The following is a 26,979-nucleotide window of genomic DNA, read 5'->3' as shown; positions in this document are numbered from 1 at the left end:
TTTAGATGTTAAGTTAGAGTATCCTTTTATTATGAACTCATCTAGAGAAGTGGTCGGCCCTATGCCAGTTTCGCTTAGAAAGAGTAAGATCATAATAGAAAAATTGTGGAAAAACCTCCCCCTCATCATCTGTCTTGTTTGAGTTCTTACCACTCCTTATCACATGGAAAGCCATCTTTAATGTAGGCACATATTCCATGCCCATGGCGATCTTGGGGGTCAGATTTGGATGCTAAGTTAGAGTATCCTTTAATTACAAAATCATTTAGGGTAATAGTTGGTCCAATGCCGGTTTTGTTTAGGAATAATAATCTGGTTTAGTCTCCTGTAATTGGGATTCAACCTCTGGAAAGTAGACCCCTGATGTTGGAGAAGGAAATCTAGTGACATAGTGGGGGTCTACGTTGGAAGTTGTAGTTTTGGATTTAATCGTGTATTTTTTCTGGAGACTTTTCATCATGGAGTTTTGGGGATTTGTGAAACAGGTCGACAGACTTGATTAGTATGGAGCGGTATATACCTATAGTTAACCATTCCATCAGGTTTAACACTATAGAAGACACATTATTTTTAAACATGGAATGCAGACGTAGATCTGATATAAATGTACAGATGCTATCCCAGTCAGCCATAGAGTATCGATATACTGTATGATGGAGAGGTACATCTGAGGACTTATTACATTTCATTTTTATCTTAACTGATACAACAGAGTGGTCAGAAGATCCAAGTGGAGACAGAACGGAAGCTGAACACAGTTCAAGGCAAGTTGTGAGAAAAAGTTAGTTCTTATTTTATACCCACTAGAATGCATTCCTGTTTCAATTCAGTTATTTTTATAAAATACTGTTTTCCTGACTTTATATTCATGTACTATTCCTTAACAATATTAAATTAACTCCCGGGTTATACTGGATAGTAAAGAATAAAAAGTCAGGTGCTTCTATATTATAAAAATGAAAAAATATTAAATTTCCAGTAAAACAAATGGCATCTACGTAATTGTCATGTCGCAAATAGTAACATATCCAAACATTATGCAAAATGATCAGGTAGAAAAATAATTATTAATGAAAATTTGTTTTCTGTAAAGATTATATGGGAAATAAATTTTGTCCATTTTGGAATACGTTCGTCATGTGATGTAAGCAATAGAACTTAATTAATTCCCCTGTTCTCTCTCTCTCTCTCTCTCTTTTTTTTTATTTTATTTATTTATTTTTTTTACATTTCCTTTCACAAATTTCTTTTTTCATTAATAATTTTTATTATTTGTCGTAATTTTTGGATATGTTACTATTTGAACCTTGACAATTCCCGAGGTACCATTTTTTTTTTTTTTTAACTTGAAATTCAATATTTTTTTCGTTTAAAGAAGCGCTAAAAGTTAATTTTCCTAAGAATACTTTTTGAAAACTTTCAAAGATTAAGCGGGTGATTTTTAGTCCGGGACAATTTCTAAAATGACACCGGTTTCCAATCGCAAATGAACAAACCTCGTTTTTTTGTCTCAAGTGGATCAGATGAAGTGTTCGGAGTCCTCGCGTAGGTTCCGGAAAAACTCTGATAGATCCGAATTTTACAACATCGGTGAGAAATTTATCCATTACACATTTTGCTTACAAAAAAGACAGAATATATTTTGAATTCCATTGATTTTTCAATACGTGTCATCGCGACCGGTTTTGAAAAATATTGAACTGTATCAATGGGTTGGAAAAGCGAATTAATTGATTTTCACACTCTTCGTTTTATTTTGGATTTGTGTTTTTAAAGTTTAATATTTCGTTTCGTTTTTATGTAGAATATGGACTGTGTTATTAGTGGTTATCAAGTTTAGTCACCCCTGTGTTTATAAACGTTTTGTGTTGAGCCTGTCACGTCAGCTGCAAAATGAAATGAGTTTTATTTTTTATTTATTTATTTATTCAAATTATATTTTTTTAAATAAGCAAACCCTATTTTGTTCCATGGGATTTAAATTAAATTTTTGCGCTATCGTTTGTTTATTATTTCGTTAGGTCATCATTGAATGAATCCGAAAATTCTATTGTTGACATTGGTTTCCCCGATATTATTCTCGAAAGACGGGAGGGGCCACGTGAAGTTTGCCAACATCCTAAGTGAAAGTAGATTCGAACTTGAACACCCAGGTTGTTAGTCCGTATCGTTAACCACTTCGTCACCTTCCACGTTGGCGAAAACACAGAATAGTTACAATTCGACCTCCTAGAAATGGCTTTATAAATAACATTATTTCAGCAGTCAGCACGGTCCGTATTCTGCATAGCATAAGTATCTTTCTCTAATCAATATCTTTGGTAGACCTAAACGAAAATCACCCCCTTATAATTTTTTTTTTTTTTTTTTTTTTTACGCTGGGGCACGTCGTAAAAATTGACCATATTTTTTTTTAAGTATAGTTTTCGAGGTTAGGGGAGTTTATTACGAAAGCCGTTCTTAACATGGGGAGGTTGAGGGTGTTTATACTATGATTGCTAGGTTAGGTCGTAAAAAAAATACCAACTGTAAATTGCCGGTTAAAATTATAGCGGAGGTTCTCGTTCAGGTCCGCCATATCTTAGTTTTAAATCGGTATTTTTTTTGTTTTTTGTTTTTTTAAATTTAGTGAAAATGCAGAATAGTTAACAAAGACCTTCTTCCCCCAAATGTTAATGGATTTCTAAATAACATCATTTAGAAACCGATTCTTAACTGGGGGAGGGTTTTATTAAGTATTCTGTACCAGAACTTAAGCGTATAGTGAATGTTCTCAAAGTTTAATCTAAAAAAAAATGTCAATACAAAAAAAAAAAAAAGAACGTGCCCTTCCTTAATCGGAATCCTATGTCAGTTGGTAATAAAAGAATTTGTTGTGCTTATGCAGAGAAGACTTTTTTTTTCTTTTTTAATACAGTATTTTCAAGTTAAATTCCAGTTTTGCGGTCTCTTTTGCTTATTAAATTGTTAGTTCAAAGAACAGAATGTAACTTACAAAACACCCTCTCCTCTCTGTTACGAATGGGTTACTAAATAATAACGTTATTTCGGCACGGCACACGGCACCCTCTCTGCATAATTATCGAATTTTTCGTAAAAAAAAAAGACCATAAAACGTTTGTACAGTAATAATGAGGCCGCTAAAGCTAAATTTCGCCCAAAACATTAAACACAGCAAGTTCTAACAAGTTCCATTGCATACACTTGAAACATTATTTTATGAATACATTCAAATGGAACTGAAATGGGGGTTGTTTTGCAATCCAAAGATATACGAAAAACTGATAACAAAACAAATATATAATAAATAAATGTCATCAAAGGCAAGATAAGTTACTCTTCTACTTATCTGGAAAAGTTTTTAGTGATTTTACTTCCTTTAGAATGTTTATTCGGTTCAAAAATACAGTGTTTATCAACATATGTGAACAAGACAAATAGCGGCGAGCTGACTGTTAAATACATGAAGTTTGAAAAATGAGTTAAAAATACAAAATACTGTCAGAAACCCACTCAATATGCCTCGGTAATAGATTGGGTTGGTTTCCATCAGTTTTTTGCATGATTTTTAAACGCTTTAAAGTGAGCAAAACCACTAAAAAAAAAAAATTCAGATAGGTAAAAGAGTAACTTTTTTTTTTTACACGGTGGTCACTACTTATCAAGTCCCGGAAGCCACTCAAGGATAAGGGTTATTGCAAGTACAGTACGTTAGTGTGGAGATTTAATGAAGTGTCTACTTAAGGGGGCGGTTCATCAGGAATTTGTTTACATTGGACTTGAAGACATCCAGGTTGTAGTCAGGTGGGAAGCAGGCAGACGGAACAGAGTTCCACAGGCGTGCAGTTTTAAGAAAGAAGCTTTGTTTATGGAACCTACGTTTTAATTTAGGCACAGATAAAGAATGGGGAAAATTTTTGACAGTGGATTCAACTAGACAGATGATTTTCGTAAAAGATTGGCGAGAGGGGGAGCAGAGATTGGAGTTTAGACGAGCACCTGCCATGGAAATAACGATAAAACAAAGATAGGCTCGCATCGTCTCTTCTGTGGGAGAGAGGTTGCAGGAAAGAGAAAAGTGCATCCTCTACTAAGCCACGAAGTCTATTTTGTACTCTGTCAAGGCAGGATAGGCTGTTTTTAGCAGCTCCTGTCCAGATATGGCAGCAGTATTCCATCCTTGGACGTACTTGGCTTTTATATAGATAGAGAATTGCATCAGTAGTGAGATATCTTCTGGAGCGGTAGAAGGATCCTGCCATTTTTCCAACGACCCGGGCAACAGACTTTATATACGTGTTCCATTTCAGATCAGGAGTAAAGGTCAAACCCAGGAGCTTGTTAAAACATGAAGCCTCCCCAAGACAAGAGCCATCCATTTCAATTGATGCCAGATGGGGATCAGAGCGTTGATGATGTAAAGATAGGTGTTTGGTTTTAGATGCATTAAAGGTAACCAGCCATGTCTTCCCCCACTGAACCACGCGCTCGATATCAGAGGAGAGAGAATCAGTGAGAACTTTGTCGTTTACAGCCTTTGATGTGTTACCGTAGATGGTCGTGTCATCAGAATAGATATCAACGAATGATTTAAGTATATGTTTAGGGAGATCATTGATGTAGATCAGGAAGAGAGTTGCGCCCAGGATGGACCCTTGAGGGACTCCAGCATTAATACTGCAGGCCTCTGATTTTTGTCCATCGACCACTACTCTTATGAGCCTATCAGAGAAAAATGATTTAATGATAGAGAGAACATTTCCAGTTATACCATAGCTGGAAATCTTGTGAAATAGGCCCTTATGCCATACTTTGTCAAAGGCCTTTGATATGTAAAGAGCAATTGCCCTTTGTCAAGAGATTCACTAATCCTATGAGATATAACCGTTAGCACATCTGCGGTAGATCTTGCAGAACAGAAACCATATAGCATGTCACTAAGAAGGTTATTTCTGCTGAGGTGGTTGACTCTATTTAATATGAATTCCAGCAACTTACTCATAGCACACAGGAGACTTATTGGTCTGTACTGAGAGGGAGATGACTTATCACCTAAATTCTTAAATACAAGGCATACTGATGAGGTTTTCCAGGGAGTTGGAAAGCACTTCTCCTTAAGGCAACGCTTAAACAGTTTTGTAAGTATGGGAGCAAGTTCTGGTTGAAGCTTTTTTAACACTATAATTGGAATGCCGTCAGGGCCAGTTGCTTTACTGGAATCTAGGTTTTTGATTAGCTTGGCGTCCTCATGCACAGATATTTGTATGTTACCTAGCGTGTTCTGTGTTATAGGAGGAAATATGGGGAGTTGATGGCCTTCGTCGCATAGGGTAGAATTAGCTGCAAGGTTCTTGGCAAATAGTTTGGCCTTGTCTGACGCTGACGAGATAACCTCTGGTCCATTGATAATGATTGGGATAGAACGCACACTTCTGTTCAGGATCCTATTTGTTATTTGCCAAAACTGGTGGGAACCAAGCCGCTGATCAGCTACTTTGGATTTAACAGACTGGGCATATAGCTCTCTTGCATTTTTTTATTACTCTTTTACAGTGGTTGCTGGCGTTCCTGAAAGCAGCTTTAGTCTCAGTACATCTATTACATTGGTAGCTATGGAAAAGGTGATTTCTGTGCGTGATAGAAGCAGCACATTCTGGGGAGAACCATGGCTGACTGTTAGGTTTTTGTTGGATTTTTTTTAGATGGTATGAATTGGTCTATGCCTACAATTAACCATTCGGTCAGGCCTGATACTATAGAGGACACATCCTTTTTAAACATGGAATGCAGAGGTAGATCAGATATGAATGTACGGAAGCTATCCCAGTCAGCCATGGAGTATTGGTATACAGTACGGTGGAGGGGTATGCCTGGTGACTTATTACATTACTTATCTTGCCTCTGATAACATTTATTTGTTATATTTTTGAATTTTTGACCACTTCTTCATATCTCTGTACATTGTAAAACAAACTCCTGAATTGAAACTTAATTGGAGTTGGAACTTGAATGCCTGCTGGAGAGAACTTCCTACCAGACACTATCCTCAAATATCTAAATATCCTTCTGTACAGGTGTTCATCAGGACAACCCTGACCAAATATTAAAAATTACATAGTATTTGTGGCCCAAATGAGATCTCTTCGGTATGGCTAACCAACACTGGCTTTTACGACGAATGGTGCATCTTCACCAAGTGATGTAACGACACGAATTTGGATACTCCACCAGACTAGATAAATTCTTTTCCTGGAATCAAGTAAGATCAAGAGACCATAAGAAAGATATAATCAATTGAAGAGAGGGAAATAATCTTCTGAACTTCTTTACTAACTCTGAGTTTGAGATGTAAAGGAGAACGTTAATGGAATATTCGAATATCTATGGATCTCACATAGATATCAGGTGTTAGCGCCAGGAACCCCCCCCCCCTCCTTCTCCTTGAGTCTGAGAACTTCAACTGCAGTAAAATGAAACAAATGTAATAGATACATAGATGCTGCCAAGTCTGCTGCAAAGAAGGTATGCTCCTTCTACCGGACTGTTAGTATTATATTAACGTAGGCACAGCTAAAAATGGAAGCAAAACCAAGTTGTTTTTTTTTTGTTTTTTTTAAGCTAATTAAAATCTATTAAAAGCCATTCTTCAGCAACTTTTCTTTTCCCAGAAAGATAAAAGTCTGAATTTTATCATATGAAAAGTAGAATGATGTAAAACTTTTTCTACTATTTTTAATAGAATTTCAAATTTTCCATAAAACACCATTCACCGCAATTTTTGTCTCTATGGATAATACATTTAAAAAAAATTTTTTTTTTTTTTTTCTAAATAAGAGTTAGGATGATTTGCTATAAGAATATGCAAAAATATTATAACGTAAGTTCCTGAATTTCAAATAATTTCATCTTTTATTTCCCTCCATAGATTTTTATGTGGTGAAATTCAAAATTTAATGATTGTTTGGAAGAAAATACAGTAGCCTTTACCTGACTAAATGAAGTTCATATTTTAACATTTTTTTTTTTTTTTTTTTTTTTTGACGATTAAGTGAAGAATCAACTTTATAAGGGTTTAATTCTTTTTTCATAAGCGATATATATATTTGTTGCTTATATAACCCCTGAAGTTAAGTAATGATGAGGCTGGCCAGCACCAGATGGGTGACCATTTTGGGGATGCAATTCTCTATCTGTATAAAAGCAAAGTACGTCCAAAGATGGAGTACTGCTGGGCTGGAGCTTCTAAAAACAGCCTATCCTGCCTTGACAAAGTACAAAATAGACTTTGTGGCTTAGTGGGGATGCCCTTTTCTCTTCCCTGCACCCTCTCTCCCACAGAAGAGACATTGCCTGTCGTTGTTTTATCGTTATTTCCATGGCAAGTGCTCGTCTGAGATCGAATCTCTGGTCCCCCCTAGCCAATCTTTCACGATAAACACCTGTCTAGCTAAAACCACTATCAGTAATTTCCCCCACTCTTTATCTGTGCCTAAATCAAAATGTAGATTCCATGAACAAAGCTTCTTTCTGAGAAGTGCACACCTGTGGAACTCTGTTCCGTCTGCCTTTTTCCCACCTGACTACAACTTGGATGTCTTCAAGTCCAACATAAACAAATTCCTTAAGTAAGACACTTTATCAAATCTCCATTACTAACGATTACTACAATATCCCATTGATTATTGTACACGCAATAACCTTTATCCCCGAGTGGCTTCCGGGCCTTGATAAGTGGTGATCCCCCATGCAAAAAAAAAAAAAAAAAAATGCTAGGCGCCCTATGTGTTAAAGACAACTCCTGCATCTAGTATCATGCTTGGTTGTCTTGCCATCAGTACCAAGTGTTTTTGGACGAGAGTGTGGTAGATGCAAGTCCTCCATACTTTTAATTAAGTCAAGCGCAAATTACAACAAAAAGGAAAAGGGGAGATAACAACTGTTTGTAGGCCTTTATGGTCTTCCATAGGTGAGGAAATGTCACGTAATGACAAATTGCTGAAAGAAATTGTATTTTTAGCAAAATGCGCAGTTATTTATCGATTATTTTTTTTTTATTGATTCTTCAAAGCATTTCTGATTTAATGGTACATTGGGCTCACTAAAAGAAAATTATTAATTTACTTTTCAAAGATTTAAAGGTAGTGTTTTCATAAAATAATCAAAACGTATTTGCTAATCTAAAAGAATAATTATTATTATTAAAATATTCAATGAATTTCACATTTAACACAGAATGAAAAATAAGCACATTCAAAATTCGAATTTTCGACCTTAAAATCTGATATGTGCGCAGTTGTTTTTTTTTTTTTTATTTACAATCCTCATCCTCCTCATAATATTTTCAGTTTTGGCTGATTATTTTAAGCATATTTATAACTACAAATAAAGGTGGGGTTGTAGGCAAAATATATATATATATGACTATCCATTCATGTGAAATCTTTTTATTATTTTTCTTTTGCCTCTTGTTCCCCTTACCTCACCCTTTTTTTAACCAAGTAAGATCTTTGACTTACTTGTAGTTTCATTAAATACTTTTATATGCAAAATCCGATCCTGCATTTTGCTAATTCCTGCCCTCTGATGAGAAGGAGAGTATTTCTTCGAAACTCCACGGATTAAGGACTATCCACTTATCTTGTGTTTCCTTTTTTAAAATTAAATATGTTTTTAACTCTTTTTCAAGATGTCTTTTAACATATTTTATTAATCATTTGTCATATATATATATATATATATATATATATATTATATAAAAAAAAAGTACATCATTATAAAGTTCATTCTTCACTTAATCTGTGAAAATTTCGTATTGATTGGATAATTACTTGCTTTTTAGTAGATTTTTAAAGAGACTTGATCAAAATATATTTACCCCCTCCTTCCGTTTTGGCCGTGCCTTTTCTAAAGTCACCATCTGCCCATGAATGGATTATTGTTGCCATATTTGGGTTCGTTCACCAATTACTAGTCCATCTCCTTTGGACAGAGTGTGAAAAAAGAGCCTCTAACTTAATAGATCACATACTGTCTACCAAACTCCAGCCCCTGTCTCATCACTGCATTGTTGCATCTCTATGCTTGTTTTATAAGTACTTCTACAGAATGTGCTTTGATGAATTTGTGCTCATTGAAAGTAAATACCCCTTTACCCAACTAACATCAAAAACCTTTCGGGAAAGCGATCACAGTGTGGTATCTGTTCTGATGATATGCTTCACCTTTTTGGTACTCGGTCAGTGGAGGAGGGGTCCTTTGGTCCTTTATGACTGAGACAATTTTTATTTTTGTTCCTATCCAGAGCGCCCCTTTTTGGGGAGCTGGATTCTCCTCACACTAAAAACCGACCTTCAAAAAAACATCAAAAACCCTAACTCCTTCACTGATGTCGGTAAACTTTCTACTCTAATAATTTCTTTCCCCGGAACGCTTTAATTTAAATGTAAAGTGAACAAACATCTTGCTGCACAACTCCCTACTTAGAATGGCTCTGTATAAATATGCCCCCTAACCACTGTAACCCCTTACAGCTCAGTTGTTGTATGTGCTGTTTGGAGTAAATAAATCATTTTAAAAATACTTGTGCAAAAATGATCAGAAGAAAGGCTAGCTAAGCAAGGCCGATAACTTTTATTATATATGTTTATATTTTGTTTGGTACTTCTGCGTTTATCAATCTGCAATTTCCACAAAGTTACTCGGATGTGCTCAGCAGATAACAGGAAGAACCAGAAACAATCGACAAGTAGTCTCTGGATATTAAGACATTTTTTTCCAATGTATTATTGAATGAATTTCAGTGATTGTCGCCATTCTTAACATGGAGGGGGATAACAATTTGTGTTTATTGTAATAAGGTTCTCCTGTCCGTTTCTGGTTCTTCCTATCATCTGCCGGTAACTTCTTGAAAATTGCGGATCGATAAATGCAGTTCAATAAAAGAACTCCTACCTTAGTAGGTTAAATTGCCTTAAAGGTAACATTGGGCGCCAAAAGGCCTTTAACTTAATAAGAGATAGAAATGAGTGCATGAAAGATTTGCTCGGACTGAAGAATTTCAATTTAAACTTACTCGCACTTGTGTTGGTTAAAATTGAAATCAACCAATGAGAAAAGCTGTAATTAAAACAATGCATTAATTCAATCAACCAATGAAGTGATGCAATTTAAGTCATGTAATTTCTCACAACCCAGAATAGTATAAACACCCCCAACCTCCCCATGTTAAGAACGGCTTTCGGAATAAACACCCCCAACCTCGAAACTATACTACATACGAAAACATACTATAAAAATTATAGAAGGGGAGGTGATTCTCGGGTTCTTCTGTAGTATACGGACGGCAGCCATTGTAAGGGGCGATAACTCTAATTTCTTTTTGGCCAAATAACGCAGCAAATAAGTAACAAGCGAGAATTTTTTCTTTTTTTTTCTGGACACAAAAATATTTGAAAACCGAAACATTTATTGTATAAAAAAATGTATCAGTATATAATTTTAAAAATATTTATTTAAAAGTCTGCGTAAGAAAATATAATTTAAATGAAACAATTATGTAATGAAAGCAATATTTAATAATAATGAAGACAACGAAAGGCAGTCTCATTTTAACGTTTCATAAACAACTTTATTTGTCATCTTTGTTAGTAGCGTTAGAAGAAGAGAGAAACGTATTAGTGTGAGAGTTCATTGAAAGAGAAAAGTGTTCAATGTGTTTTAAGATAGATTTAATATCTTGTCATCTTCGTTAGTAGCGTTGGTAGATGAAACGGGTTAGTAGGTTGAAGTGTTCTTGTATAAAGATAGAATTAATATATTGCTGGATTGTTGAGGAGAGAACGGCTCAGTTCACACGTGTGTTTATAGCTAGTAGTCACCGGGATGAAGAAAGCCGGTTAAAGGAGAAAGAAAGGGCTAAGTCTTCAGTGTGTCTGCGTGTTGTCATGGATAAGTGTATCGACGAGAGCAGTTCTTTAGCATGATGAATAAAGTTTGTGTGGGTACCACACGTGGAAAAAAATGGGAGTTTGAAAAGAGCCATTGTTAGCTTGTAGTACTTGTGTTCTGCCCGAGGCGAAATCTGCTACCAGGCAGGGTCAAGATCAAAGAGTCGAGTTTCAGATTTTGCCTTTTATATACTCTGTCACGTGATTGAGAGCTGGCTTGTGATTGGACAAACCAGAGAGAAAATGGATTTCAAATCTCGAGTCGAGAGAAGTAGCTTCTGCCTGTGTTTGTAGATTGTGTCCGCTGCTACAAATATTAGGTTTTTATAAAAATAATTTTTTTTGTTTTTTAACAAAATTTTAATGAAACATTTTTCGAATTAAAGCAACCTTGAAGGGTCAACAACAAATTAATAATTTAAATGAAATATTTTTCCAAATTAAGGTAACATTGGATTTTTATTTTTTTTTTCCAAAACATTTTTTGAATTGAAGTAAAATTGTGGCATTTGTTGAATTGTCAACGAAAAGTCTGCATAAAAAAAATATAATTTTAATAAAACAATTTTGTAATCAAAGCAACATTAGAGTTTTATAAAGTAAAATTGTTTTTTTGCCCCCCCCCCCAAACAAATAATTTAAATGAAACATTTTTCCATAAATTTTAATTCGATTTGAGAGAAAGTTTCTGAACAATTTCCCAAAAAGTATGAGTTATCGTCACCTGAGTGCAGCTTAAAGTAGGTCCCGCAGACGAGCCTCGTTCTGAAAAATCTGAACAGTTAGGTCACGTGACGTATGACTCCAGTGCTTCGACCCTTTTTACGTTGACTTCTCTTGCCTTTGGTTACAATTATTTATTTATTTTCACTTCTTCGTTATGTTTATAGTAATAAATGTTCAAAATTTCTTTGAATTTTGTCTTTCTTTAATTCTTTGAATTGTTTTGTTTTTTTGTTTTTTTTTTTACTTTTAGCTTAACTTGCTTTTATATTTCACCATTTCATTTTTTAGTAATAAATGTTTCTCTACATTAAAAACCGACCTCGTGTCTAACATTGCCCTCATGAGGAGGCAAGTAAATAGGAAGTTATGTGGCAGCTGAAAGGCGTTTTTTGACCCCAATAAAATTTAAACTCTGAAGAATTTTCGGCATGTGCTAGCAGTGTTAGATGTCGCCATTTAAAAATGAGTGATAAAAATTTTAATTAGATTCACTGTCTTTCGAAGCTTATAACTACTTGAAAAATGTAATTTAAACCATAATTTCTTTTTCAATAAAAGGAGCAAAGACCAAATTTTAAAATAATAAAAGGTTTAATAGAAAAATATTTTTTTAAATCGGTTTTCTTTAAAAAAGATTTCAAGAAATTCAACGAATCTTAACTAACTTCGAATGTAAAAATATATATATATAAATTCCAAAAAATCACTTACCTATAAAAAATAGTAATCAATGGGTGCTTCCATTCTTCATTCTTATGAATTTGTCCATATTTATATTTTATATTCCACATACTTTTTAAATAAAAAGATTTTTTAAGCGAGGATTCAAATAGACCGTGATTTTAAATTGTCATATGAGAGGCTCACAACGGAGTTGTCTCTCTTTCTTCCAGTTGAGAAATATGAAGGCCGAAAACCGCTATAATTAATTATTTCAAAAACGTAAAAAAAACATATTAGACCAAATATATTTCAAAAGTAATCCCGGTAGTAACTATATAAAGAAAGAAACATTTGAAGTGCTGATATCTGTCTTATCTTTTTCCTTTGAATTTCTGACATGTGTCTGTCAACAACCAAGTTAGTCAGTTATGGGTCACCGTATTTGAAAAATGATCACATTTCACTCATCAGTTGAATAAGTAAGTTTACTTTTAAACACAAATCTATCGACAAATTTTCCATTTTTTTTTTTTATTCTCTTAAAGAATTACATGAGTTTTTGATTTAAAATATTTTATTTCTTTTTTTTGCAATTTTTTTTTTTTTTTAATCTAAAAAAAAAACAAAACAACATTGAATGAAATAGAAAAAATTGATGTAGGTGTCCAATTTTTACAGGACAATATTTTCAAAATATGAGGTTTCACTTAAAAAAAAACATGTAGATTTTTTTTATTTTTTGAAGACCTATATTATGCACTGTAATTCACTGGCGACCATGTTTGTATGCGCGATAAAAAAAAATTGTTTTAAACTTGGGAAAATGCCACAGAAATGTATGGAATGCTTCAGACTGCTTTTGGACCATCTTGTATGCTACCCTCTTTCCTTCCAAAGTTTTGTTTAAAATTCCATGCAAGTTCACGAGTTCGGTAGAAAGATTCTCAAGTTTGACAAGAAGATCGGGGGTTACATTGATTGAAATGTTGTGAGACTAACATCCATGATGAGAAAAGAAACCGGAACAATCTAAATAATCAACCCTCATCTCAAAAATCCAGAAACCTAATAACTCCCTCTATTTCCCTCTTACCACAACTTCAGATCTCATTTGGCCCTTCCTCCCACAAGCTAAAGCATTCAAATTGCAAACAACCAATTAAGTAAGCAAAATTATCAAACTTTTACTCATATAAATGTGCATGCGTGTTGTAGTAGTAGTAGTAGTAGTTGCAATAATACTTGTGTATCTTTTGACACAGATTTCTGTGACGTTGGCTCATACTCAACCAGCAGTTGACAAGACATGTCAAAACAAGGCGAGTGCTGATAGAGAAAGAAAATGAGTTTTTCTTGTCTTTTATATAAAAGTATTTAAGTAATTGGGGGGAGGGGGTGAAGGGAGGGGGTAATCTTACTTTTTATTTTTCAAATCATTCAGCTGCGTTTGATTAGCTAATGAAAATTGGAATTTTGAAATTTGAAGCAGACGACTCTTTGAATAAATTTGAAGAAATTATCTAGACGCCTGAACAAATGTTAATTTATTGCTAAGAGAGGAATTTAATAGCCTTGGAATTGATATGCAAGTCATGTTTGCAGTAGTGTTCTTCCAAGAAAAGGATGTATGTATGTGATGGTTCTGCTTGGAGGTGTACTAATGCTCAACGCAGATAGTGGGCCTCCTTGCATACAGGAACCTTTCTTTTTCCAGGTTTAAAATGGAGATATCCAAGCTTTTGTATTCTGTCAAGTAGGGTATTTATGTTGCTTTTTGATTATGCTTTTTAACTTTTCTCGTTTTGATATTATTTTGTTATTTTCCCATGGTACTTTTATCTTTACCTTGGGCTTCAGAGGTATACACTTCTTTGCTGCTTCTTGGTGCGATCTAACAATGTTTTCATAGGTGGTATTAGCAGTTAGTTCCTGCTCTTGTGCTTGTAAAGCATATATCTGTCAAATTTTCTTGAAACAAAATTAAAAAAAAACAAAACCTAGAAAATTGAAACATTTCGTGTAAAAAAAAAAAAAAAAAAAAAACTTTCACAAAACATTCACATATTTTTGTTAACAATTTTTGAAATATGAATAAAAAATATTAAATTTAAGGTAGTTTTTATTTTTTTTTATTTTTTTTATATATAAATGTTGTTAATTATGTATTTTGGTGTTTGATTTCACTCTGCTTTTTCCGGCGGTTCTCGTCAGCTGCCGGTCGAGCTCGAGTCAAAATCACGAAAATCCAGGTCAAAAGATGCACGAGTATCACTGCAGCATAAGAGAAAGAAAATAATAACCTAAATAAAGAAAACAAAAAGACAATTTTCAATTCCGCGTAAATTCTGTATAATGATTAGTGGATTCTTTTTTTTCTAATCTAATTTTTAAAATAAATTTTAAAAAATTGTATATTTGGATTTTATTTTCTCTTTAAATAAAATAATTGGCGTATTTTTGTTTTGTTTTATTTTTTAATTTCAAATTTTTATTTTCTTTTTTTAACTTTGAGAAAATTTTATTAGAAACATAAAATTTTATTACACTTAACACATTTTAAGTACAAAGATTATTTTACAATAGCCCCCACCCCCAACAAAAAAATGAGTAGTTCTTGTCCATTATTCCCCTTATATTAAAAAACAAAAATAATGAAAATATGTATGCACTGGTGATGAAACGTAACTGTCATATTCCAAAAATCACATAAATTGATCAAGTATGTAGAATCAAAGACAGTGTCTCACTTCGCCATCTTAACTAAAGAAAGGGAGATAACTAAATAACTTTAAAAAAATTTTCTTTGTAGCCATTAACAATCTACCATTAATCATTTAAAATCGTAAATAAAACTGATATCAAAAATAAAAACTGCTGAATCAATGTGTATGATTTTTGGAATATGACTTTTTGGTCTGTGACAGATACGTACATCATAAAGTTTCTTTATTTGTGTTTTTTAATATGGGGGAATTCTGGACAACCACCAGATTAGTTTGTGGCTTTAATAAAAAAAAAAAAAATCATTTTCAATAAATATCTTTTTTGATCTTTTCAGTCATTAATTAATTTATTTTTTTATTTTTATTTTTTTTTTTAATTGTGTTCGTCCTTTCATCCCAGACATAGAATGTTGATTAGATGGTTGGTCCGAGCCTTAGCCCATGTGTTAAAATTGAGCAAATCTTTCAAGCCTTCTCCTCACTTTGGTAAGTTTATTAGGGAATTATACAATAAATTGTTAGGAAAAAAGTTTTGATTGGGAACATTTTTGTTAAAACTGGGACAGGAGGTGGGCATGGCTGATTGCCTTAGCATTGTCTCTGTTGTTTCTCTCCTATTTCAGTCAAGTCCTCTTTTTCCCTCTCCCTCTTTTTCAATGTTTCTTCTTCTCTCATTTCTGTATCGCCTTTCTACCTCCCCCCCACCCCTCATGTCTATCTCCTGTATGCCTCCTCTTCTCTCTATCAGGAGATGGATATATGTGTGGTGGGAGGAGACATATATTCTTTCTCCTCCCACTCTCATTGTCTTTTCTTCATTTCCTTCAAATTGAAAATTGTCTATTCATGCTAAGAAGCCTGAATGGGTGAGTTATGTGTTGCTAGGACTTTAATATTTTCTTGGACACAAATGTAGACAAACTGGAACAAGGATACTAAAAAGAGCTCTCGGCTGGTTTCAATAAAAAGCGGGGGAATGTTGGCAGCTGGTTTGGCTGCCCCATACCCAGCATTACAATCTTTGAAGACAGAAAATAAAAGAAAAAAAGATAGAAATAGGGATTAGATGTCACAGCAAATATGCTAGTTGTAGACTTGGAAAGTCCAGTGTTAAGAAAGCGCAAAGTAAAGTACGTAATCACAGTGGCATTAATCTACAAACGGTCCTTAACCAAACTCCAATCTGTGTCCCATCCCCAAAATGTTGCATCTCTGATTATTTTATTTATTTATTTTTTTTATTACATTTTCACGCCAAACAAGGCACATTGCCACTTTGATGTAAGGGGCTACTATCAATGACATAATCTACAGGGGTACTATGTTGGGAGTTGGGCAGCGAGATGTCGGTTCACGTTACAGTTGAACTGCTACGTGTCAGTACAGTATGGGAAACAGGGACCTGGAAGGGAATTCCAAAGTCTAGTATTTTAATGGAATGTACTCTGTGCCCCCTCAACATAAATATCCCCCCCCCCCGACTAACCTGACCAGCAGCAAAACCCTACCCCTACACTGCAAAGATCCGTAGATGCCAGAAAATCTTCTATTCAGTTTTTTTTCCCTCAAATTGTTAAACTTTGGAATTCCCTACAGAGTCTCTGCTTCCCTGATGGTACTGATATGCAGAAGTTATTTTGAAAATAAATAAATAATTGTTATAATTCTTTTTCTATCGTTTGCAAATGATTCAAATTATAGTATGTTATTATGGATGATAACGACTACCAGTTGCCAAAATCTCAGCTTTTCACAGTTGTTATTTCTAACAAATATTAGGTTTTAAAACTTTGTCCCTTAGTTTTGGATGCTACTGTATATGCCTCCTCTCAAAGAGTTCAGACTTAATTATTAAAAAATTTAAAATGCTCTGGTCAGGGTTTTTCAATTTTGTTGGCACTGGGGGTTATAGTCATTTTAACATATTTGAAAAGGATCAGATCTCTAATAAAATGTTTATTAATTTGTCATGGGGTGATATATTTTTCCCTTTTGATATGAAGAAATTAAGATTTATTACACAAAAGATAATATTATCCAAATAATAACATATAATAAAATATAATAACATATAATTAAAAATATAATAATAATTATTAATATAATTAATAATTATAAAGATAATATTAATAATCTAAATAACATATAATAAAAATATAATAAACATATAATAAAAATGATTATTAATATTATTAATTATAACAAAATAAAAATACTTAACATATATAATAATAATAAAAATAATATAAAAATTATTACTTTAGAATTTGAATGTAAAACATTTTTTTTTTTTTTTAGCATCTCTAGAGATTTTCAAAAGATGAAACAAAAAATTATTTTTTTGTTCTTTCTGGAACCATCTCTAGCGATAACTATAAATAGCAAATGATTGTTATTTTTAACTCAGTTATAACACGATGTTGGGACGCAAATGAGAGGCGACCAATTTATTATAACTCCCACCAAAAGAAAAACATAAGAAAACTCGAGTCGTTAAAATAATCGATGAACCAAACAAAATACAGAGAAGAAATCTCTTTCCTCAACAAACTGGTAAAATATAGATTTTTCTGAATTATATTTGACCAAGAGCATGTATGTCTAAAAGAGCAAAAAACAAACATTACTTAAAAACCTTTTCCACTACCAAAAGGGAAATAACCAGGAAAAAGAGTTATCTCCCTTACACTATAGTTATAAACACCTTATTTAAATTAATTTTCTTTACTGTTTTTAATTTTGCTTTTCTTTGTCTTGGTTAATAAAAATTTGTTTTTCTTTTCAAATTATCTTTTTTTTTTTAACTTTTATTTTATTTTTTTTTTATATTTGCGGTGTTCCAATACCCCTAGACTAAGGAAAAACCATAACAAGTAAAAACATCAACATAAAAGTGATATATATATATATATATATATATATATATATTAATAAAAACATCTACGTAAAAGTGATGCATTTAGTAGTCCGGCGAGGTTAGCACCGTGGTAGAGGTTTAGGCTTCTTATCACGAGGTGCCGATTTCGAATCTCGCTAGATTCAGCCACTCTGATGAATTGTGGATGACGAAACACGTGTCAGTGGATAATTATATTTTAAAAATAATATATATATGTATACTTGATTCCTCCGGCCTTGGCAGGCGTGTTTTAAATATTCTCTCCAGTGCTTTTTCTGTGCACATTTGAACTTTTCTTTTAATGATTTGGAACTCATTCCATTTGTGATTTTTTTTCCAAGGAATTCTGCCTTTTGGATCATTTTGGACCATTTGGAACTTACCTGTTGGATTGGAAATGTTTAATTCTATCGGGTTTGGATTTTACCATTCTTGGATTTTTTACCCTTCACCGGACTATCCATTCATGTGAAATCTTTTTATCATTTTTCTTTTACCTCCTACTCCCCTTACCTCACCCTTTTTTTTAACCAAGTAAGATCTGTGACTTACTTGTAGTTTCACTAAATACTTTTACATGCAAAATCTGATCCCGCATTTTGCTAATTCCTGCCCTCTGATGAGAAGGAGAGTATTTCTTCAAAACTCCGCGGATTAAGGACTATCCACTTATCTTGTGCTTCCTTTTTAAAATTAAATATGTTTTTAACTCTTTTTCAAGATGTCTTTTAACATGTTTTATTAATCATTTGTTCATATTATAAGCTCTATTTCCTTTTCGGTTTTATTGAGCTTTTACATTTGGTTGAGATTACTTTACTTGTAAATATTAACTCTTTAATATTTATAATATATTTTAAGTTTACCATTTTGATTACCTTGGTAAACTTATTGTAATTTTTATTTATATATATATATATATATATATATATATATATATATGTTTTTATTTGTTTTTGTTAGCGATACTTTCTTGAATGAATTCAAGTATTTATATGAAAGTGCATTTTTACCTAAATGCGGTGTTGAGAATAATTTTCCCTTTTGACCAATTTGGTACCCCCTAAAATGGGGAGCGGCATGTATATTATTTTTAAAATATAATTATCCACTGACATGTGTTTCGTCGTCTACCACTCATCAGAGTGGCTGTATGTATGTGTGTGTGTGTGTGTGTGTGTGTGTGTGTGTGTGTGTATATATATATATATATATATATATATATATATACTAGCAAAGCACCTGGCATTGCCCGGCCGTAAGATACTCTTAAATATTTTTAATATTGTATTCTAATTCATGCAGATTACATATTCATTATTACAGACAATTATTTTATTGAACCTAACACATAGTAGTGAGATCAAAGCTAAAAAATGTGTATATGATCTTGGTGCCATGAGCTAGAAGCAAAACCAAAATATACAACTCTCCACTCTTATTCCTTAGCCTCTGAGCCATGCTCATATATATATATATATATATATATATATATATATATATATATATATATTCACCTATCATCCCTTTTTTAAGAGATGGAATCACCCAATAGTCAAAGACAAGATTCAAACGGGTGCACAGTCCAGTTTTATAATTATATAGATATAATATATTTTCAATAATAAAACAAACCTATTAGGATAGAAAATGCTCTAACCGGCCAAAAAGAGACAATTCGTAAAGTTACATAGAACTTTATATTATCAGGTTAATATGGACAAAATTGAACAGGGAAATGGAAAAAAAAAAAAAAAAAAAAAAAAAACTCTTTAGGCCATGGCATTCCGAAGCTAAATGAAGCTCATCAGAAGAGGAGAAAAACTGGTATTATAGAAAGAGAAAACTGACTTAAGGACATTTAGATTAGAAATGAAAAACATTTCAGGGGATAATATGATGGGGATTAATGAAGCGCATGAAAAGAAAAATCAAAAAGGCAGAAGAGAGAAAAATATGAGGAAATGGAGGAAAAGTTTATAAGAGATAGAAAAGAATAACGAAAAAGACTTGACATAAAGGAAAAAACAAAAACATCTGAAGTTTTATATGTAGTTCAACTCAAGTCCTTGGATAAGTAATCTAAGATGACGGTAATCCAATACAAAATGTCTTGAGATTGAAACCTGGTACAAAATATGAAAGGAAAGTAATGCTTGTTTTTTCCATTTCTCTCTCCTTATTGAAATAATAGTGTGATAAAGGTCTATGTAACTTTACTACTTATCATTTTACTTGTATGTATACTAGCGAGCTGCCCGGCACTGCCTGGTCATAAAATAAACAAATATTATATTTTAATTAAAGCAGAATTCATATTTATCATAAACAGAAATACCATAGGTATTTAATCTAACATTAAATTCCTTTTTAAAAAATACGATGGAGAAAGAAACTGAGACATATGTATGCAAGCATTGTTTTTTATTTTTTAAGTTCACTTCCAGTAAGTCCCCCCACCCCAAAAAAAAGAAGCATACTAAAGTTGAGATTGAAACCAAAGCCTAAAGATAGCAAGTCAAGTATGATAACCATTAGGCCAGCTTGACACGTTCTTTAAAAAGTGTTTTTAAATTTACTTATTCTTAACCAAAGTAATCTGTCATGTGAACAGTTCACGCATATACATTCGTGAAACAGTTAACAGATAAAAATCTGATGCACCCCCCACCCCCACAAGTACCAATTTTTAATTTTGACCCCTTAGCAGCCTTTTTTTTTCCAGATGAAAACTGATTAAAAAGTTTTATACATGTCTGAATACCCTATATACCAAATTCCAAGTTAGGTTGAGAGGTTCCCTCACACATACATTCTCATTGCTTTATTTATATATATATATATATATATATATATATATGTGTGTGTGTGTATGTTAACCTAAGACTGAATTGTTTAATTTTTTATTTTTCAGAGCCTCCTCAAATGGAAGCTGGTCGGAGCAGCCTCCCTCAAGGGTTACCCAGAATCCCCATCAAAACTGTTGCGCTTGGCACCTTTTTCATCTTTACACTCCATTGGCTCGTCAAATTTGAACAGATCCGTGAACATGGAAGTTTCCACGAGTTAAACATGCCTGTGGAGCCTGACTTCCAGCCATATGGCATTGTCACGATGGAAACGTTTCCCGTGTCTGGTGAGGTGAAAATTCCCAAAATAATCCACCAGACTTGGAAAGACACAATGGTACCACAAAAATTGACCGCTTGGGTCAAATCATGGATAAAATACCACCCAGAGTGGGAATATTACCTTTGGACAGATGAGAGTGCTCGGCGTTTAATTGCTGACAAATATCCGTGGTTCTTGAACACTTTTGATAATTATTCAGAAAATATTCGACGAGCAGATGCGTTAAGATATTTTGTGCTCTACGAATATGGAGGTGTGTATGCCGACCTTGATATGGAAAGTTTTAAATCGCTGAATCCACTAATCTTAAAATATTCGTGTTTTGTTGGGCAAGAACCGTACGAGCACCCAATTTTAGATTCCAACTATGAACATTTGGTGATTAATGCTATAATGGGCTGCCGGAAGAATCACCCATTCATGCTGAAAGTCATGAAAACCCTTCCAGACTTCTCACACATGTGGCACGTCCTCGATAGCACAGGACCCCACTTTCTCACGTTGCATTACCGCCAATACATCCGTGATGCCAATTTTTCACCCGAAGACAAAGACGGTGTCTATTTGGCGCCTGCGGAATATTTCTTCCCTACAATTGACCCTGCCAAGTTTTTCTGGATGCGAACACAATGTGCCCGGCAGCATAAACTGAGTGAAATCCAAAAGAAGGCATGCAAGAGTTTGAAAGTGAAGGGCATCAAACGTCAGATATCATCCATGTCATTTGCTACGCACCACTGGATCCATACCTACCTCGATCTGAGTATTACGCTTAAGGGACCCATCGATATTCATACGTTTGTTCCGCACGTAAAAATCTATAAAGAAAATACATAATCCACAATTTAAAAAAAAAATTAATTAAAAATGAAAAAAAAAGGTTCAGTTTTCCCTTCATGACTAAAGTATCTGAAAACTTCTAGTCACCAACATCCTCCATTTTTTTTGTTGCATAACCATGCCGGAAAGCATAGGACATATGTGTGCATCAAAAAAAAAAAAATCGCTCCAGCATGACCTTTGTCGCAATTGGTTTCACCTAAGATGACCTAACAATGCTTAAAAGGGCATTAAACACTAACAGATTGTCACAATTGGTGATTTCTTTTCTTTTTCTTTTTTGTCTTTGCAGATACTGCCAAAACGGCGGGCGTTTTCAGGCACTCTATTCTTGATAGGGTCAACAAATTGTACTTGAATAAAAAGAAGAATAACTTCTAAATGCTAAAAATAAAAAAAACATTTTTACGCAAAGTGTTGATTCAATTTCTACTTTTTTTTTTTTCTTTTTTTTTTGTGTGTGTTGCCATAGAAACTCCCAGTTTGTTTGAAAAAAGTTTTGATAAAATCTAATTTTGATTTCATCAAAAACTTGAATAGCCGTTGCAGATAAAAGTAATTTACACCAATTTTACGTTCGTTTTACAAAAATTAACACCAAGGTATAATGATAAAAAAAACTTATGTCTATAATACTTATTGTAATTTTGATCAAAATCCACTACATGCTTTTAATTTTAGAAAATATCTAAAAGTTACAGCTCATGCTTAAGGGATCTTAAAAACAAATTGAAATACAAGGAATCTTAATTAATTTACATCTATTTGCATTTGATTGATCTAATTTTCAAATACGTTATATGTCAAGCATTTTAAAATTTATTTATACTTAACGTTAAGCATTTTAAAATTTACTTATACTTAACGTTAAGCATATTAAAATTTACTTATACTTAAAATTAAGCATTTTAAAATTATTTATACTTAACGTTAAACATTTTAAAATTATTTACACTTAATATTAAGCATTTTAAAATTTACTTATACTTAATGTTAAGCATTTTAAAATTTATTTATACTTAATGTTAAGCATTTTAAAATTATTTATACTTAACGTTAAGCATTTTAAAATTTACTTATACTTAACTTTAAGCATTTTAAAATTATTTATACTTAACATTAAGCATTTTAAAATTATTTATACTTAACGTTAAGCATTTTAAAATTATTTATACTTAATGTTAAGCATTTTAAAATTATTTATATTTAATGTTAAGCATTTTAAAATTTTCTTATACTTAATGTTAAGCATTTTAAAATTTACTTATACTTAACGTTAAGCATTTTAAAATTTACTTATACTTAACTTTAAGCATTTTAAAATTATTTATACTTAACATTAAGCATTTTAAAATTTACTTATACTTAACATTAAGCATTTTAAAATTATTTATACTTAACATTAAGCATTTTAAAATTATTTATACTTAACATTAAGCATTTTAAAATTTACTTATACTTAATGTTAAGCATTTTAAAATTATTTATATTTAATGTTAAGCATTTTAAAATTATTTATACTTAATGTTAAGCATTTTAAAATTATTTATATTTAATGTTAAGCATTTTAAAATTTACTTATACTTAACGTTAAGCATTTTAAAATTTACTTATACTTAACGTTAAGCATTTTAAAATTATTTATACTTAATGTTAAGCATTTTAAAATTTACTTATACTTAACGTTAAGCATTTTAAAATTATTTATACTTAACGTTAAGCATTTTAAAATTTACTTATACTTAACGTTAAGCATTTTAAAATTTACTTATACTTAACGTTAAGCATTTTAAAATTTACTTATACTTAACGTTAAGCATATTAAAATTTACTTATACTTAACGTTAAGCATTTTAAAATTTACTTATACTTAACGTTAAGCATTTTAAAATTATTTATACTTAATGTTAAGCATTTTAAAATTTACTTATACTTAACGTTAAGCATTTTAAAATTATTTATACTTAATGTTAAGCATATTAAAATTTACTTATACTTAACGTTAAGCATTTTAAAATTTACTTATACTTAACGTTAAGCATTTTAAAATTTACTTATACTTAACGTTAAGCATTTTAAAATTTACTTATACTTAATGTTAAGCATTTTAAAATTTACTTATACTTAACGTTAAGCATTTTAAAATTTACTTATACTTAACGTTAAGCATTTTAAAATTTACTTATACTTAACGTTAAGCATTTTAAAATTTACTTATACTTAACGTTAAGCATTTTAAAATTTACTTATACTTAACTTTAAGCATTTTAAAATTATTTATACTTAATGTTAAGCATTTTAAAATTATTTATATTTAATGTTAAGCATTTTAAAATTTACTTATACTTAATGTTAAGCATTTTAAAATTTATTTATACTTAACGTTAAGCATATTAAAATTTACTTATACTTAACGTTAAGCATTTTAAAATTTACTTATACTTAACGTTAAGCATTTTAAAATTTACTTATACTTAACTTTAAGCATTTTAAAATTATTTATATTTAATGTTAAGCATTTTAAAATTTACTTATACTTAATGTTAAGCATTTTAAAATTATTTATATTTAATGTTAAGCATTTTAAAATTATTTATATTTAATGTTAAGCATTTTAAAATTATTTATACTTAACGTTAAGCATTTTAAAATTATTTATATTTAATGTTAAGCATTTTAAAATTTACTTATACTTAACGTTAAGCATTTTAAAATTTACTTATACTTAACGTTAAGCATTTTAAAATTTACTTATACTTAACGTTAAGCATTTTAAAATTTACTTATACTTAACGTTAAGCATTTTAAAATTATTTATACTTAACGTTAAGCATTTTAAAATTTACTTATACTTAACGTTAAGCATTTTTAAAATTATTTATACTTAACGTTAAGCATTTTAAAATTTACTTATACTTAACGTTAAGCATTTTAAAATTATTTATACTTAACGTTAAGCATTTTAAAATTATTTATACTTAACGTTAAGCATTTTAAAATTTACTTATACTTAACGTTAAGCATTTTAAAATTTACTTATACTTAACGTTAAGCATTTTAAAACTTACTTATACTTAACGTTAAGCATTTTAAAATTATTTATACTTAACATTAAGCATTTTAAAATTTACTTATACTTAACGTTAAGCATATTAAAATTTACTTATACTTAACGTTAAGCATTTTAAAATTATTTATACTTAACATTAAGCATTTTAAAATTATTTATACTTAACGTTAAGCATTTTAAAATTTACTTATACTTAACGTTAAGAATTTTAAAATTATTTATACTTAACGTTAAGCATTTTAAAATTTACTTATACTTAACGTTAAGCATTTTAAAATTTACTTATACTTAACGTTAAGCATATTAAAATTTACTTATACTTAACGTTAAGCATTTTAAAATTTACTTATACTTAACGTTAAGCATTTTAAAATTTACTTATACTTAACGTTAAGCATTTTAAAATTTACTTATACTTAACGTTAAGCATTTTAAAATTATTTATACTTAACATTAAGCATTTTAAAATTTACTTATACTTAATGTTAAGCATTTTAAAATTTACTTATACTTAACGTTAAGCATTTTAAAATTTATTTATACTTAACGTTAAGCATATTAAAATTTACTTATACTTAACGTTAAGCATTTTAAAATTTACTTATACTTAACTTTAAGCATTTTAAAATTATTTATATTTAACATTAAGCATTTTAAAATTTACTTATACTTAACGTTAAGCATTTTAAAATTTATTTATACTTAACGTTAAGCATATTAAAATTTACTTATACTTAACGTTAAGCATATTAAAATTTACTTATACTTAACGTTAAGCATTTTAAAATTTACTTATACTTAACGTTAAGCATTTTAAAATTATTTATACTTAACATTAAGCATTTTAAAATTTACTTATACTTAACGTTAAGCATTTTAAAATTATTTATATTTAACGTTAAGCATTTTAAAATTTACTTATACTTAACGTTAAGCATTTTAAAATTATTTATACTTAACGTTAAGCATTTTAAAATTTACTTATACTTAACGTTAAGCATTTTAAAATTATTTATTCTTAACGTTAAGCATTTTAAAATTATTTATACTTAACGTTACCATTGAAATCTCCTGTTTTTATTTATTTTTTATTTTTTTACACGGTGGTCACCACTTATCAAGGCCCGTAAGCCACTCAGGGATAAGGGTTATTGCAAGTACAGTATGTTAGTGTGGAGATTTGTTTATGTTGGACTTGAAGACGTCCAAGTTATAGTCAGGTGGGAAACAGGCAAACGGAAGAGAGTTCCATAGGCGTGCAGTTCTAAGAAAGAAGCTTTGTTCATGGAATCCACATTTTGATTTAGGCACAGATAAAGAGTGGGGGAAATTTTTCACAGTGGATTCAGTTAGACGGGTGTTTTTCATGAAAGATTGGCAAGGGGGGACCAGAGATTGGAGTTGAGACGAGCACCTGCCATGGAAATAACGATAAAACAAGGATAGGCTTGCAACGTCTCTTCTTTGGGAGAGAGGTTGCAGGGTAGACAAAAGGGCATCCCCCACTAAGCCACGAAGTCTATTTTGTACTCTGTCAAGGCAGACTAGGCTGTATTTAGCAGTTCCTGCCCTGATATGGCAGCAGTATTCCATCCTTGGACGTACTTGGCTTTTATATAGATAGAGAATTGCATCAGTAGTGAGATATCTTCTGGAGTGGTAGAAGGATCCCACCATCTTTCCAGCGACCTTGGCAACAGACTTGATGAAATGCTCCATTTCAGATCAGGAGTAAAGGTCAAACCCAGAAGCTTGTCAAAACACGGGGCCTCACCCAGACGAGAGCCATCCATCACAATTGATGCCAGATGGAGATCAGAGCGTTGATGATGTAAGGATAGGAGTTTGGTCTTAGATGCATTAAAGGTAACCAGCCACGTCTTCCCCCACTGAACCACACGCTCGAGATCAGAGGAGAGAGAATCAGAGAGAACTTTGTCATTTACAGCCTTTGATGTGTTGCCATAGATGGTCGTGTCA

The 26,979-nt window shown here is 31.6% G+C and overlaps 1 protein-coding gene across 3 annotated transcripts; it reads left to right on the top strand.

Annotated features, from left to right (window-relative positions):
• The first annotated feature begins 1,435 nt into the window (after positions 1-1,435).
• Positions 1,436-22,337, top strand: LOC145249453 (uncharacterized). 3 transcript variants are annotated; one of them, XM_080111018.1, is made up of 3 exons: positions 1,436-1,590; positions 15,459-15,544; positions 20,872-22,337. In XM_080111018.1, exons 2-3 carry the CDS (start codon positions 15,466-15,468, stop codon positions 21,924-21,926), a joined length of 1,134 nt encoding a protein of 377 aa, XP_079967144.1. In that variant the 5' UTR covers positions 1,436-1,590; positions 15,459-15,465; the 3' UTR covers positions 21,927-22,337. The 3 variants fall into 3 exon arrangements, with proteins under 3 accessions (XP_079967144.1, XP_079967146.1, XP_079967145.1); XM_080111019.1 differs by lacking the exon at positions 1,436-1,590 and adding an exon at positions 14,077-14,093; XM_080111020.1 differs by lacking the exon at positions 15,459-15,544 and having other exon boundaries at positions 1,440-1,590.
• The last annotated feature ends 4,642 nt before the right edge of the window (positions 22,338-26,979 follow it).

This window comes from Euprymna scolopes, chromosome 28 (assembly GCF_053919585.1).
Source record: "Euprymna scolopes isolate OS-2025 chromosome 28, ASM5391958v1, whole genome shotgun sequence".
Lineage (NCBI taxonomy): Eukaryota > Metazoa > Mollusca > Cephalopoda > Sepiida > Sepiolidae > Euprymna > Euprymna scolopes.
This window is presented reverse-complemented; position numbering and strand designations above follow the sequence as displayed.